The 16180-nt window shown below is 34.4% G+C and overlaps 2 protein-coding genes across 2 annotated transcripts; one reads left to right on the top strand and one right to left on the bottom strand.

Annotated features, from left to right (window-relative positions):
* Positions 1 to 1092: 1092 nt before the first annotated feature.
* Positions 1093 to 6787, top strand: nkap (NFKB activating protein). The gene is made up of 8 exons (XM_056472533.1): positions 1093 to 1718; positions 2264 to 2344; positions 2782 to 2846; positions 2946 to 3044; positions 4318 to 4357; positions 4658 to 4843; positions 4948 to 5097; positions 6340 to 6787. Exons 1-8 carry the CDS (start codon positions 1411 to 1413, stop codon positions 6512 to 6514), a joined length of 1104 nt encoding a protein of 367 aa, XP_056328508.1. The 5' UTR covers positions 1093 to 1410; the 3' UTR covers positions 6515 to 6787.
* A 2778-nt stretch (positions 6788 to 9565) lies between these two features.
* Positions 9566 to 10218, bottom strand: ndufa1 (NADH:ubiquinone oxidoreductase subunit A1). Its single transcript, XM_056472331.1, has 4 exons — positions 10178 to 10218; positions 9975 to 10081; positions 9745 to 9834; positions 9566 to 9655 (listed from the first exon to the last, which is right to left on the bottom strand). Exons 2-4 carry the CDS (start codon positions 10077 to 10079, stop codon positions 9635 to 9637), a joined length of 216 nt encoding a protein of 71 aa, XP_056328306.1. The 5' UTR covers positions 10080 to 10081; positions 10178 to 10218; the 3' UTR covers positions 9566 to 9634.
* Between the last annotated feature and the right edge of the window lie 5962 nt (positions 10219 to 16180).

Genomic DNA, 16180 nt, shown 5'->3' with positions numbered 1-16180 from the left:
ATTGTGCTATATAATTTAACCCAATGCATTGGGTTATTTTGGATTAAATGTTATTTTTCCCATACTGGTATTACTATTGCTACTATTACTAGTTCTGCTATTAATTTTATAATTATGGCTGTGTAAACAAATAACATTACGCTCCCATATTAACACAACTTTTATGTGTCAGTTAAATCCGTTGACTGGGGAGATTCAAAATTTTTAACCCAACTGGTTGAGTTATTAAATAAATAACCAAACAAAGACTAAAAATAACCTAACAAAGCACCAAATATTTAACCCAACTGGTTGAGTTATTAATAAATAACCAATGTATAATGTTACATTGTATATATCCAGCTAAAGAGATTTTAGAGAGATTTATTATGGATATTGATTATTCCTGTGATCTTTGTTGCATGAAAAAGGAATCTATTGTCCATATCTTTTGTGATTGTATATACACAAGAATTTTCTGGGTGGATATGGAAACTTTTCTCAGAAGGAAAACAAATGCTGTATTCAAGTTACAAAGTGTTAATATTTGAATTTATTATGTGAGTACATGCAACACATTTCAAAAGGTGCTCACTGCAGAAGCCACTTGGGCAGAGCTGAGCTCCAGCAAGGGGGAGCTTCACCTCCAGCTCCTCCTTCCTTGCACTTCTTCTACGAGTGATGTCACTGGGCGTTGAGGTTAGGGGTGGGGTGGGTGTACGCATTAAAACAGCTTACAGGAGGAGGAGCGAGAGCTCAAGCTCCCCCTCGCTGGAGCTCAAATGGCTCTGCAGCGAGCAGTCTCACTCATTTACCTTCCTTGTACAACTTCTTTATTATTTTGGGAGTTTCATATACATAAAAAATGGACTGGATCAAAGCCAAATTTCGTTAATTTCCTTCAAGAGATTAAGCACTACTGCACAAGTTTGGAGAACATTGTTAATAAAAAAGCAAAGAAGACTGAATGTTTTTATTTACACTTTGGCATATATTCTGTATTTGTTGTTTATTTAAAAAAAAAAAAAAAAAAAAAGATTGAAGTGCCGTTTTGAAATAAGTGTCCTCCAGGTCACCTGGGGTCGATATTGAGCGCGTTTCACTTCAATGAGATGTACGTCACATTAGAAGGATTTAGCGTAGCGGAAACGTAAACACAGGCAGGCTAAAGTTGAATTCAGCGTTGCTAGTGTGTATGTTTTGCGTTAAAGTTGTTTGTAGGTTTTTCGGTGAGTGTCATAATTTACATAAATAATAATTTTGTCGCAGTACTAAAAGTGCTTCAAAACCGCTGTTTGCTAACATGCTTATGTAGCTGGATTAACTTGGTTGGTTGTTGGTGAACTGCGACATGACTAGCAAAACGTAGCAGATGCGTCGCTTTTTAACCTAACAATATAAGAGAATCGAAGACGTCGTTATATTGCAGTAATGCCTGAGCTAGACGTGAAGCATTCAGGCTCGGTGAGCCCGAGGAGACGCAGGCACAGCCGCTCCAGCAGCCGATCCCCGGACCGAGGACTGAAGAACCACAGACACAACCATGAAGACGAGCACAAATCACGACACGGCGACAAAGACCGCAGCAGAAACCGCTTCCGAATGGCGTATTCCCGCAGTCGCTCGAGGTCACGGGAAAGGGACCGACAGAACTGGTCGGACAGAGATCATGGATTCTCCGATTACTACGAGAAAAGAGACGACGCTCAACGACAGAGACAAGAAGCCTTCATCGCGAGGTCAGACACAGACTCTCATTATACTTCTTCTAAGAGTAAATGTTAATAGCAGGAAAATATCCTGTGTTTAACCCCTTAAAGAGTTCCAAATGATGTTCAAAAATGTCCTCACCATTTATTGGTTCTAATATTTTATACATTTCTTTCTTCTGTTGAACACAAAACAAGATATTATGAAGAAAGTTGGCAGAAATGCAGCCATTCACATCCATAGTATAAACAAAAATTCTATGGATGTTAATGACTATTTTTGTCCAGCATTCATCGGTATACCTTCTTGTGTGTTTAACAGAAGAAACTCAAACAGGTTTCAACAAGAAGATGAGTGAATGTTGACAGAATTATCATTTTGTGAACTTTCCTTTAACTGTCACACCACTTTTTCAGTTCGCAGCTTCACAGTTGAAAGTGATATATGATGTGATGTGATATGGTTTGTCGAGGAAAGTTCAGGTTTAGACCAAATAAAAAAAACAAACATGGTGTCAGTTAAGGGGTTAAATGTGATGTATGTTAAAGTGTGACTTCTAAATTTCTCTATAAAGGCGTCTGCAGGAACGAGAGAGAATTGGTGAAATCGGATGTCCAGAGGTTTGGGGATATTCTCCAAGAGTCAGAGAACCTGAGTGAGTGCATATTCACAACAATGCAGTAGACCAGTCTCTATTCACCTATATTATGCACATTTTACGATATTACGTTATAAAGTGCTGAATGATGAGCATAGCATTCTTGTGTGCTCAATTGTATTGTATATTCTATGATGGAAAGACATTTTCTGGTAGATGATGTGATTGAACGACAAACCAGTCAACCGATCCCAACTTATGCCATTTCTAACATCTGTTTGAGGCTCGAGTTATCTAATATCTATGAGAAAAGCATCACAGTGGCTTTTCCTATTAAAGCAAGTTCAGTTTTTGTTAGTGAAGAATGTTTATCAAGAATTTACTGTTTTGTTCACTTTAACTTTACTTGTCAAGCACAATAGTAAGAATTGACCCTGTTTACAGTAATATATGCATAATACTTTTAAATGTTTTCATCTGCTGTCTTGTAATAGCTCAGATGAACACACTCCTGTAGAAGAGGACGTGAAGAACAGCAGCTCTGGTTCAAGTTCAGAGGGTAAATGATACTTTAATATCTTGATGCTTTTTCATTATAACTTTTTTCCGAACATGAAATTTAAAAAAAATATGTAAATGGCTTCTATCATACTCACAGAGGAAAAGAAGAAAAAGAAAAAGAAGAAGAAGAAGAAATCCAAGAAGAGGAAAAACAGGAAGCAGTCAGAGGACAGCGAGTCAGAAAGTGATTCTGAAGGTTCTGGGATTTTTTTTCTGGATTAAATTCTATGAAAGCATTTGTGACTTTTTTATCTTAAAATCTTATACATCAAAAATTTTATCTTGCTATTCTAAGAAAAAACATTAAACTTGAAAAATCTGCAAAACATAAACTCAAATGTGCAAGTATATAATTGGAATAAATAAGCTTTGCATTGATGTATGGTTTGATAAGAATATGAGAGAATAAAGAATATCAGAGATACAAAAAAGGTTTTAAGCAGTACATATTACTAAACAAAATAACATTTTTATATAGTCACAGAAGAAATACAGAAATTTACAACAAAGTCTCGATGGAAGATGATCTTTGCATAATATTCTGGTGATTATCACTATTAAATAAAAATCAACTTTGGCTATTCCTACAAATATATCCGTGCAACATAAGGCTGGTTTTGTGGTCCCGAGTCACATATTTAAAAAATTTTATAATTTAATTTTTAACTGAAACTGTAGTCCTTGGAGATTGAGAGGTAAATTGAGAGTCAAAAAAAACCTACAGTTGAAGTCAGAATTATTAGCCTGCCTTTGAATTTTTTTTCTTTTTTTAAATATTTCCCAAATGATGTTTAACAGAGCAAGGAAATTTTCACAGTGTGTCTGATAATATTTTTTCTTCTGGAGAAAGCCTTATTTGTTTTATTTCGGCTAGAATAAAAAAATTTAAGTTCAAAATTATTAGCCCGTTTAAGCTATATATTTTTTCAATTGTTTACAGAATAAACCATCATTATACAATAACTTGCCTAATTACACTAACCTGCCTAATTAACCTGGTTAAGCCTTTAAATGTCGCTTTAAAGCTGTATAGAAGTGTCTTGAAAAATATTGAATAAAATGTCATCATGATAAAATGTCATCATGATAATAAATCAGTTATTAGAAACGAGTTAGTAAAACTATTATGTTTAGAAATGTTGAAAAAAAAATCTTCTCTCTGTTAAACAGAAAATGGGGGAAAAATAAACGGGGCTAATAATTCTGACCTTAACTGTATATTGGCAACACAGAATTAATACATATAGCTGCCGACAAAAATGTGAGGTCTTACGAAGCATGATGCACTGACTTGCATTTTATTCATCACATTATCAGCAAAAATCTTAAATATTCTACTGAAACAAAAAAGAGTTTTTTTTATGATTCTGTGGCAAAAATACAAGCTTTCAAGCATTATCATTCTTAAAACATGTATGATTGTATATTACATTATCTGTATGATTCTATAACAGCTTTTCTTTTTGCAGAAGAGATGAAAAAGAAGAAAAGAAAGAAGAAAAATAAAAAGTAAGTATCTTCTTTATAATCTACACTACCTATAAAAAAATCCTCATACCCCTTTGAAATGATAACTTTGTCAGACAGTCTGAAATCAAATCACATTACAAATATCTTTTCTTGCCTTTAAAATGTTTTTGTAGCCTTCTCCTAACCGGTGCCTTTCTACAAGTTTATTCCAAAGATCTTTTGAAAGCACGGTGAAATATGAGTAAAGGTCTAGATTTTCTCAGGGTATGATGATTTTTCTTTAGGCACTCTATATTATTTGTATATTGAATCATCAAGGCTTGAATTTTGCTCTGGCAGAAAGAAGTCAAAGAAGAAGAAGGCCAAGAAGAATCAGAAAGAGTCCAGTAGCTCTAGCAGCGAACATTCTGAAGAAGAAGAGGATGCCAATGAAATCTCTTGGGTGGAGAAAACTTGTGTTGGAGAACATGTGGTCGGTCCTGACGCTCCGCTCACTCACCTGTCCCAAGATGATAAACCTTTAGAGTGAGAACATGAGGCTTCTTTCCTTGTTTCAATATCATTTTTCAACTTGACATCCCTGGAACTGAGTGTTACAGTGTTACAGCTTTCTGTTGTGTGTTCTGTAGTTTTGGCCATGCTTTACTGCCAGGTGAAGGTGCTGCCATGGCAGAGTTTGTCAAGGCAGGAAAACGTATCCCAAGAAGAGGTGAAATCGGCTTGACCAGTAATGAGATTGCGGAGTTTGAGAAATCTGGCTATGTCATGAGTGGAAGCAGGTATGATTATTTAGCTTTTAGACATTAGCCCTTTTCACACATATAGACTTTCTGGAAAATTACCGGCAATTTTCTGGATAGGGATCATGTGTGAACAGGCCCTTTTTCAAAAAAAATACCGGTCAATTCATTCCGGCAATTTTCCGGAAAGAGAAGTTGTAACATTACCGGTAATTTGCTGGAATGCTGCGCTGTGTGAATGCAGAAGGAAGACTGCTGGAATGAGTTCATTCATGATTAGACCGTGCTGACATGACGTCTACTCCAGCCAATCAGAACATTCAGACGCATTCACATCTGTGCTGTTTATGAAAATAAAAGCCTTTTATATTTTTCCAGACACATTTAGCTGCTAGATGTTAGTCAGATAACTTTTCTATGTTGCTTAATGCAACTGTGGAAAGAATTATCGATAAAATGCTAATGATAAACCGCTGCTTGTTTACCTTCAAGCTCTGCCCCGTGTGCATGTGAAGCAGCCGTTGAGCGCCAGCGCACAAACATATTATGTACCATCAACAAGAGCCCAACCCCTTCAAATACAAGCGCAGCCGTTTAGAGGTCGTTTATGGTTAGTGATGTCGGAGTTTACCTGTAATTTGGAATAGATGTGTGAAAGGTCTTTTCCGGAAAAATTCTGGAGCAGCGCTTTTTGAATTTACCGGTAAAGTCGTTCCGGTTATTTTTCAAGATATTTACCGGTATCACTTTGTGAAAGGGGCTTATAGACTCACTCAGTTACTTTGGCTTAGTCTCCGATTTATCAGGGGTCACCACAGAGGAATGAACTGCCAATTCGTGATAAATTTATACCAGTGAAAATTCACCCCATGATAAAAAGTTTACACCAGTCAAAATAAAAAATATATATTTTTATGACCAGATACTGCTTAATATCACAGAATGAAGATGAAATCGTGCTATTTTTAGAGGTAAAGGCTAGATCAGTTAGCATTACACTATAAATATATTTGAATGTGTATAAAATACCCAAGTGTCCTGGAGTTTTTTTTTAAAATCATCTTTCTGTGAATGCATGTAAATTATTGTCAAAATTGTTATCACAATAAATACCAGAAAATATTGTTATATAATTTTAGGTCTATATAATATCTATATAGTCTATATAATCGCCCTTCCCTACTGCCAATTACTCTTTGTTATGTTTTATGTGTTTCCAGCCACATAGACTATTAATCAATATCCTCTGTGTTTTAAAATGATTTTTCTTTATGCCGTCAGACATCGGCGTATGGAGGCTGTGCGTCTGAGAAAGGAAAACCAGATCTACAGTGCTGATGAGAAGAGAGCGCTTGCGTCTTTTAACCAGGAGGAAAGGAGGAAGAGGGAGAGCAAAATTCTCTCCAGCTTCAGGGAAATGGTTTACCGAAAAACCAAAGGCAAAGATGAGAAGTAGGCAGTACCGCAGAATTCAATTTTCAGTCTGTTTGTCCTTGTTTTTCCTTTTTAAAAGTAAGACAGCGCAAAAGTTGAATAAGACACAGATTTTACTTTAATATGTGTTTAAGTGTATAATAGAGTGAGAGGCCGAAACTGATGTGTACATTTAAAATCAGAAATAATCAAATGTGATCGGTAGAAGTCAATTCAGTAACCACTGCAACACAGTTTATGTAATGCGTGATTTTGTTAAATAAATGGATAGGTCATGTGATCCACTGTAAGCATAGCCCTTAGTATTGTCTGGTGTCAGTTACTTCTAATTTTTGTTTACTTGGACTGAATGGCTTGACTATAAAAAAATGCAGAGTTCCACTTAATTTGTGTTGGGACAACATAAAGAACTAAAGTTAACTTAATAGTTTTTACTAATGTACATTTATTGAACAATGAAGTTGTCCCCCAAAAAACTCAAGAATTGTGTTGTTTTAGCTCATTTTATAAAAGTAGTTTGAACAAGCAGCAAACATCATTTGTTGAGTGTTTTTGTTTGATTTTCCACCCCAAAACGTTTTAAAGTTTACTGCACTTAAACTCAAACAAATGACTTTTGCTGTTTGTTCAAACTACTTATTTAAATTGAATTGAAACTACACAATTCTTAAGTTTTTTGGGGGACAACTTAATTGTTCATTGTTCAATCCACTTAAATTTGATTGTTAACTTAAATGATTTATGTTAAGACAACATGATGGAATGGGGTATATGCACAGGGACTTTTAATTTCAGGGCTTCCGGTCAACTGTCTTTCTATTATAAAGTTTCCACGTTTAATATCTGATTTCTTTAAAAATCTGTGATATTCACTGTCTGATAGATATACAATATAAAGTGGGTCTCAGACTGGACAAGAAGCACTGCATTAAATTCCATTTTCCTGAACAACTAAATGAATGCTTAAGCCTATTTAACTGAATCTATTTTAATTACATTACAACACCAATGCTGTAAAATCAACTTTGTGAAATTGAAAATAGTCACATTAAGCTTTTACTGGAAGTTTATCATTGGCTGAACAACACTAGCTGTGCATATAGTCCATTGTGCATAATCTAGCATTTTATTTGCAGTATACACTTTCAGATTCACAGAAAATTACTTTCACATTAAAAAAATACGGTGGATTTAATGTTGTGGATATAATGTTGAATCACCATGAAGGAACTGTCATGTGAATTGTAATTGTCAGTTGTGTTGCTTCACTACCATTTAAAGGTTTTTTCCAGTGGCCTCATGGGATGAAGTGAAGTGCCCATCATATGCACACAGTAGCTTGCCAGTAATGGTCATCTTTTTGCCTTACAATGTGTAGAGTGAATCTGAATGTGCTTCTTTTGTTACCGTTTCTCACTCATTATATAGTAGGGAGGTATAGATTTTGAAGTTGATAATAATACTACAAAATCTGGCATGATGTGTCTTGTTTACAAACATTAAATGTTTTACTAGAAACTATAAAAAAAAAGGTGGATAATAAAAGAAGTGAAGCCAAAATATTCCAGTTATGTCAGCTGCCATCTTGCACCAAAGACAATATTTGGAGACTGAGTCTACTCTGTAGTGATCAAAAAGGTGATTTAAAGTTTCACTGACAGTTATCATTCAACAATGTTATCTCCATTGTGTAATGTTTATGTCATGGACAGCTCAAAAGCTCCTGCTTTTCAGTCATGTGATAACTCTTTAAAGAGCTGAGCATAACTGAATGAGTATCATGTTATGATTTTGAAGAAAATTTCATTGCATTACTTTCCCAGGCCTGGAAATCTCAATTCTGTGACAGTAAGAGTCATGAAGAGAGCTCTAAGCATTATGGTTTAGAATAGAAGCAAGTAGTGTGCACATACTTTTCATCATCTCTGTTTTCTCCACTTTGCTACTAAATGGATGTAAGAAGTGCTCATGATTTTCTTAACCAAATAACAGCATTTCTTGACTGGATTACTGTGTATTGCGTCTGCTGAGAATCCAGTTAAAGCTGTCAAAGGATTCTATGCATCCTGTATAATAATAATAAATATCACAACCCATCTATGCACTTAATGTGTACTTTAAAGCTTTTTGTAGATTCGTTCAAAATGCACAATTTCTCTAAAAAAAAAAAAAAAAGCAAGTCTTAATTTTGAGGCCCAAGTAAATGCATCATTACTTGTAGATATTTGTATGGAAAAATGAAATGCTGACATCAATTTTCTTGCACTGAACATAACATTTACCATGCCCTTTTAACATTAAGAACACTGATTATCGTAGAAGGGTGAATTATTTAATACTGAATGTAAGTGATAAACAGATTTATCCCCTAAAACAAAAACTATCAACTAAAACAGTGGTTCACAAAGTGGGGGTCGCTTGGTAATTTCCAAAAATCAAATTCATTTTATTAAACTATTAGAATTACCATATTTTATCTATAACTTACTGAAGAACAAAATAAAAGTTAATAGTAACACTCTTAACATGCTAATAATACACATTAAAAAACAACATGCAAATGAAAAGCCATCAACCTTACGACTTCAGTTTGCGAGCCCTGAAGTGATTAGGTTATATTAAAGACACGGCAATAGCGTCAGAAGCATCAGATTGATTTTATGACACCAGGTTAAACTTTGACACCTTTATGGCACTCATGTGCATTAAAAGTATATACAGGCCACAACTGAACATGGAGGATGGCCACGAGTGAATGAATAGACTTGGGCCTATTAGTATGTGTGCACCGTAGTGTGCAAGGTTTATATATTTATAACCAGCTCAGAGAATATTGGGGGGGTGTGAGTCAGTTATTTTGGGGGTCATGGGCTGAAACAATATGGTAACCCCTGAACTAAATTTCCAGGTAATTAAGGTAAATAATCTAGTAAATCAACCATAAACTTATAACACTGTCAGCAAATCTTGACATTCATATTCAAACAGCGATGATCAGTGAGTGTCATAACAGTGCAAAGTAGCTGTAAAATACTTCAAACATGAACAAATATGACAACAGCAAGCAAGTGAATAATTTAAGGACAACATTTTAATATATGACTGGACAAAATTTACATTTCAGGTTCATCACTGTGGCATTTCAATTGATGTTTTCAAGTCCCTGTGAAATAAACAAAGACAAAAATTTAAGTGGACTGCTTTAATGCATAAACAAAATCATCGATAATGCAGATTAACACAAGTTCATACCTTGGAGACGTAATATTTATTGCATCCAGAAAGTTTCCTGTCTCTCTCCATAAGGTACCACTGATATGGCGCCCGTGCAAGCCGCTTTTCCTAAAGTTCAAAAGAGCAGTGGTAAATGCTGCAGTGTACATTTGTATAACTATAGGTTTCAAACAACCTTTAACAGTAAAAAAAAAAACATGTTCTCAATAACCTGAGCGAATCTAAACATCATGTTCATCCTCACTCACCTTCCCACCGTTTGTGAACTTATGGATTTGAGCCGTCGCAATGCCAGGAATGAACAGACAAACTGTCATGACAGCTAAGCCCGGCAGTACCTCGTGCCACCACATGACTGCTGAAATATAAGCGTAAACACACAAAGAAACTGCTGCAGCGGGTAGTCTATTTAATGTAATATTTTTCAATCATATTAAAAATCGTCGTCTACCTTGGCCAAAATGTCTGCCCTTATGACGGTCACCAAAACAACTTCCGAGGGTTGAATATTTTACTTCCGCATCGGAAGCTCGCAGTGCACTGTTGCTGCAGCGCCGCGTTGTGGCTCTTCAGTGGGAGCCATATATTTAAAGGCATTAATACTTTTTAAAATTACACAAAACACTGAGATAACAATCAATTTACATACATTCACAATCTTTCCATTCTCAATTATTAAATTTTTTTTTATTTATCAGGATCCCCATTAGCCACTAGCAAGGTAGTGGCTATTCTTCCTGTGGTCCATCGAACACAACACAAAAATTAAATTAATACATAACAACAAGACCAATAAAAACATTAAAATACAAAATTCCTAACATCCAGATCAACAATCCACTTAAAATTGTTCCATTAAAAATTTCTTAAACGGTTTTTTAAACCTCATTTTACTTGTTACAAGTAAAATGATACTCAACCATACCACTGAACAATAATCTAGATAAGAAAGAACAATGAATAATAATTAATAATACAACATTAATCCTCATTAATAATACAACAGATATAAATAAATAAAACAACTTTAATTAACAAAAGAATAAATGATAAAGAAAATTAAGTAGCAGGGGAGTTAAAGTTCTCAAAATATGAACCCAAAATCCTCTAATGATGAATATAAATGTCTTGCTTTTTGATTTTTCATCTCTCTTAATGCCTTCAAATATATCACAAATTCTTCTTTAAACACCACTAGTCTTGGGGGGATTTTGACAAATTTATATTTATGAATTTGGAATTTTAATAACAACAAATTATTTATGATATAATTTATATATAATATATAAAACTATATTATATATATATATATTTTTTTTTATTATACAAAACTGGCATACAGTTGAGTCACCAATTTTGAATTTTAAACTTAGAAATTCTTTTGCAGAATAAATGTGATTCATCATTTTTAAGTGCACTTCTTTACATATAGGATTAACAGGATATGAAAGAAATCTTTTTCTAATATCATACACATTTTTTTATCATAATGAGACAAAATATAAGCTCTCTTAACAGGTCCTGGAAAACAACACTGTGTTCGAGTGGCAGCCATTTAAAAAGAGAGCTGTTTCATCTTTCTTTAACTGCATATGAACTAGTGAAAGCTTTAATGAAACTATTTCTTGTTTATTTTCGTCTTGCCAATATTTAAAACATTTTTGCATTAATGCTGAAACTTTTATTGCTCATAATATTTTAAAAGCATGTTCCTTATCTTAGAAATGTGTGATTTTGGGTTATTACATTAAGGATCGCTCTTTAAAAGATGCCGGTTTTATCCTACAATTCATTCATTCATTCATTTTCTTTTTGGCTTGGTCCCTTTATTAATCTGGGGTCGTCACAGCGGAATGAACCGCCAACTTATCCAGCACATGTTTTACGTAGCGGATGCATTTCCAGCTGCAACCCATCTCTGGGAAACATCCTTACACACATACACAACGGACAATTTAGCCCACCCAATTCACCTGTATCGCATGTCTTTGGACTGTGGGGGAAACCAGAGCACCCGGAGGAAACCCATGCAAACTCAGGGAGAACATGCAAACTCCACACAGAAATGCCAACTGACCCAGCCGAGACTCGAACCAGCGACCTTCTTGCTGTGAGGCGACAGCACTACCTACTGCGCCACTGCGTTGCCCTTTATCATAAAATGTATTTTATTATTATGTAAATTTCACACACACAAATGTAAGTTTGCCAAAAGCAAACCTCTACTCATGGTGCTAGAAAAAGAGATTAAAATGTATAGAAAAGTGATTTCTAAGTCTAAAAACAGTTAATATATGCTCCTCCCTTAACATTTTTGCACAAAACTGTATCCATGTATTTTCTGTATGTGCGTCATTAATCTCTGTTAACAACTAAAATTGGAAAAATTTGTACACCATATTTGAATGTAATCTGATAATCATGAACCCTCTCCTCTCTTTCTTCTACTTTTTTATGTAATTTCTTTCCTCATGTAATCCTTCATGTTAAGGGCTGTAAAGTAATTTTGTTGTATAATAATACTGTATATGCTAGTTCTTGTTAATAAAGCAAACAAAAAAAACTGCTTATGAACGCATATTACAACGTGAAAAACAAATCACACCCTATGCCAACAGTACATAATATAGAAGTAGAGAATAAAATATACAAAACAGACAGAGGAATAAAACTGAATTAAAATTAAGCAAATAAATATGATGATGGTAGTTTACTTCTCAATCTTGAATTAACAGATAATATTAGAGGTCTTCAGAGCTTTTTTGATTTACATTTATATATCATACCTGTCAACATTGGGATGTGAAAATAAGGGATATGCCCACCATAATGAGGGATTCCCCCGACACCCCCCCCCCCCCCCCAAAAAAAAATCCCCAAATTACTAAATACGTTCATTTGGAGCTGTTTCATTGTAAATAAACAGTTAAATGGCCAGTAATATGTTTTATTATATATATATATATATATTTTTTTTTTTATAATTATTTTTTAGGGGTTTTCACCTTTATTTTGACAGGACAGTAGAGTGAATTGACAGGAAAGTGTGGGAGAAGAGAGAGGGGAAGTGGCAGCATAGGACCTCAAGGCAGGAATCGAACTCGGGTCGGTGCGAACACCGGAGTGCATGTGTCGGTGCACTTTCCATTACGCCATAGGCACCGACTATTATTATTATTATTTACAAAATAAAATTAAATAGTATACATTAGCAAACAGTTCAGCTTATTAAAATTAAAAGCTATTACAATGAAATAGATATCTATCAAATCATCAAGCTATCAAATCTCATTAGCTGTTCTTCACTGTATAACTTACACTTTCTGATCAAAAAGAGCAACGAATGAATCTCTTATTTATTTAGATTTTTTTCATTTCATTACATTAACAGGTGTCACTTTAAAAATGCACAGATCTAATAATGAAAGCTTTCGATTGCTTTCCTAACTTTTTATGCTCATTTAGGACGAAATTATTTGTGTTTAAAAAAAACCCCACCAAGATTAATATCTTTAGATATTATTATTGTTAATTATGTGCATATGTCTGTTCAAACACAAACCCACAACCCAGACTTTCGCTCGGCTTCAAATCGCTTGTACAGAATCCATTTGGGAAACAGTTATTTATCACCATGGACCGCGTCAGCTGACTGTCATGCACCGCTATATGACTGTTTTGAGGATTGCATATGAAGGGGACCATATGACGGCACCTGTAATGAAAAGGAAAGTGAATCCCGCGGTTTTTATATTTATTTTAAAGAGTTTTCATGCCTAAAAAAAGCGATAGCACAGAATAAATTCACATTTAAGAGCAAGGGGCAGCCCTGGTGGTTCGGCGATATGGGTTGCGTATAGGAAGGCTAGGCCCTTTAATGTTTGTTTGCCACCCTTCAGAGAAAGACTGAAAATACGGGAGAAATACGGGAAAATACTTTTACGGGATGATAGTAGGATAGAACTGTAAAATACGGGAGAATCCCGGGAAAAACAGGAGGGTTTACAGGTATGATTTATATATCATATTGCAGTACTGTTTGAATTTGTGAATGAAATGAAGTTCTACCTTCCATAGGCGCTGCTGAAACAGTTCTACACTTCCATAATTGAATCAGTCCTCAACAGTTCAATAACTGTCTGTTTAGCTCAGCTACCAAATCTGACCTCTGAAGACTACGTCGAATAGTTCGGACTGCTGAAAGAATCACTGATACAACCCTCCCTATACTCTCCAAGAACTGTACCTATCCAGAGTGAGCAGAAGGGCTGCCAAAATCATTCTGGACCCTCCACACCCAGAACACTGCCTCTTTGAACTTTTCCCTTCTGGTCGACACTACAGAGCACAGCGCACCAGAACAGCCCGACACAGAAACCGTTTCTACTCTCAGGCAATCCATCTCATGAATATATTATGATAGTAATTATAAAACAAACACCACTAATTTTTATACACATAAACACTTATTTCTTTAACAACATACTTTACATGCCAATTTGCACATAGCACCTGCACATATAACACAGTATATAGTGATATACCTGCACATACAGTTGTCAATTTGTATACTGGCATTAACTACTTACTTAAAATTTTAAAATATATTTCATTGTCCGTTTTGGTCTCTTTGGTCTCTGTAATTCTGTTGCACTGTAGAGAAAAGTGTTATTGGTACATTTTTATATAGGACTGGTATTTTTTTGGTGCTAGTACTTTTTTAATACTAATAGGCTATCTAATATTAGATACCAGTAATCACCAATAGTACTTCATTTAAAAAAATACTAAATGAACTTTAGTACTAGAGCTTTAATTAAAAACTACTACTGAAAAGTATTAGTAACTAATGAATAATGCCGGTGTATATATTTAAAAGAAATTCTAGTTAAATCTGACAAAGACAGATCCTCATAAATCAGTGGCAAAAATCTTCAGTTTGTTACTAGAAACACATTTAAATTCTATTCTATTCTATTGCTACTAGTAACAAACATATAGTTTTACTACTGATTTCTATGGATTCCCATCTGATCAACTAATTAGCATCTATTGAAACAAGTACATATGATAACGAGCATGCTCTTTCATTAACGGTTTAATAAAAGTGTTAATAACATTTCTGCAAAACACATTGTCATTATTAATTAGAAATTTTGAAATTCATAATTTTCAAAGGTGATAAACTCATTTATCCTGGATATCATTTGTTGTGAACACCTAGGAACATATTAAAATAAAATCAATCCATGTCATGATCCCTGAAGTGATTATTCAAAAACATCCGTTAACAAACATACAAGAATCTGCTTTCTACATACTTGGAGGTTTCTTCTTCTATTTCCTCTGCTTCCTATAGTAAACTAAGAACAGCCATGTTTAATATTATCAAAATAACTTACAGACACTCAGACATGTGCAGAGATAGACCCTAATCAGTCCTACTCTAACTAGACAAGTGCCTTTTTGACCAGTTTGTATTGTCATTCCCTACATTCACATCATTTATTCACATTTTACAACATACCTTAAGATTCAGAGTCATTCAAACCCCGGTGTAGATTATTATTATTATTATTAGTTATGTCTATTATTGTTAATAAATTAATAACTGTATGCTTTTACAAATAAATGCATCAAATTATTTTATCATTAAATATAATGATAATTTACAAGCTGGTATCTTTGTTATCAAATAACAGAACAAACTAATAAAAAACAAGCAATACATAAACCCAAACAGAAAGTGAAGGGAAAAGTTTATTATTTGCTGGAACAAGCATTAGTGAAATGAGTTGATGAATAATCAGATTTAGACACAGCTAGTTTTATTAATGAATGAATCTGATTATTCACTCATTAATACATGCCTTAATTTCATCGATCTCAGCAATATCGTTAACCTGACGTTACTTGCAACTGCATTTGCAGTGTAAATGGGCTTTGATAAGTTAACATTAGATCAAATGACTTAATGTGATATTCAATATCATATCTCGGCTTTAAATGTGTAGACAAGCGCTTACCGCCAACAATTACATTTAAATTAGCTACAAAACGAATGCTAATATTAGACATATCTTACCTGTGAACGATTTAAATTGAGTCTGATAAATAAACACAAAACGGACAGTAAAGACTCTTCAAACGGGAAATGTTTAAGAATTTTATTTTGCTCCAAAAACAGCCGCGGTTAAACAACAGCACCACTCACGTCATTAAACTGACCAATCGCATAGCAACAGTAGAACGTTGAGAACGCGGGTTCGATCGTGACGCAAGAGCTAATAAGCACTCTCTCGGTGAAATTCCTTCATTGCTTTTATTTGACAGATATCGAGAAGGTGAACAAAGTTTGCTTTGAGTAATTTGCTCTGCTAATACTGTCAATTGATAGCGTACGATTTATTGAGGCTCACTTTGATAAATAAGCTTTACTTACAGTAAATTTCAG

The sequence above is a fragment of the Danio aesculapii genome, chromosome 14, assembly GCF_903798145.1.
Source record: "Danio aesculapii chromosome 14, fDanAes4.1, whole genome shotgun sequence".
Taxonomy (NCBI): Eukaryota; Metazoa; Chordata; class Actinopteri; order Cypriniformes; family Danionidae; genus Danio; species Danio aesculapii.
Note: the sequence above shows the minus strand (reverse complement) of the source record. Positions and strands in the feature narration are given on the sequence as shown.

Bases quoted from the DNA above. Each gene is read 5' to 3' on its own strand.
- nkap (XM_056472533.1), top strand. From the start codon at position 1,411: ATGCCTGAGCTAGACGTGAAGCATTCAGGCTCGGTGAGCCCGAGGAGA. The intron at 4,358-4,657 runs GTAAGTATCTTC...TTGCTCTGGCAG, and splicing joins AGAAAGAAGAAAAATAAAAA to AAAGAAGTCAAAGAAGAAGA. The intron at 4,844-4,947 runs GTGAGAACATGA...TGTGTTCTGTAG, and splicing joins CAAGATGATAAACCTTTAGA to TTTTGGCCATGCTTTACTGC.
- ndufa1 (XM_056472331.1), bottom strand. From the start codon at position 10,079: ATGTGGTGGCACGAGGTACTGCCGGGCTTAGCTGTCATGACAGTTTGT. The intron at 9,835-9,974 runs GTGAGTGAGGAT...TTTGAACTTTAG, and splicing joins AGTTCACAAACGGTGGGAAG to GAAAAGCGGCTTGCACGGGC. The intron at 9,656-9,744 runs GTATGAACTTGT...TTTATTTCACAG, and splicing joins ATAAATATTACGTCTCCAAG to GGACTTGAAAACATCAATTG.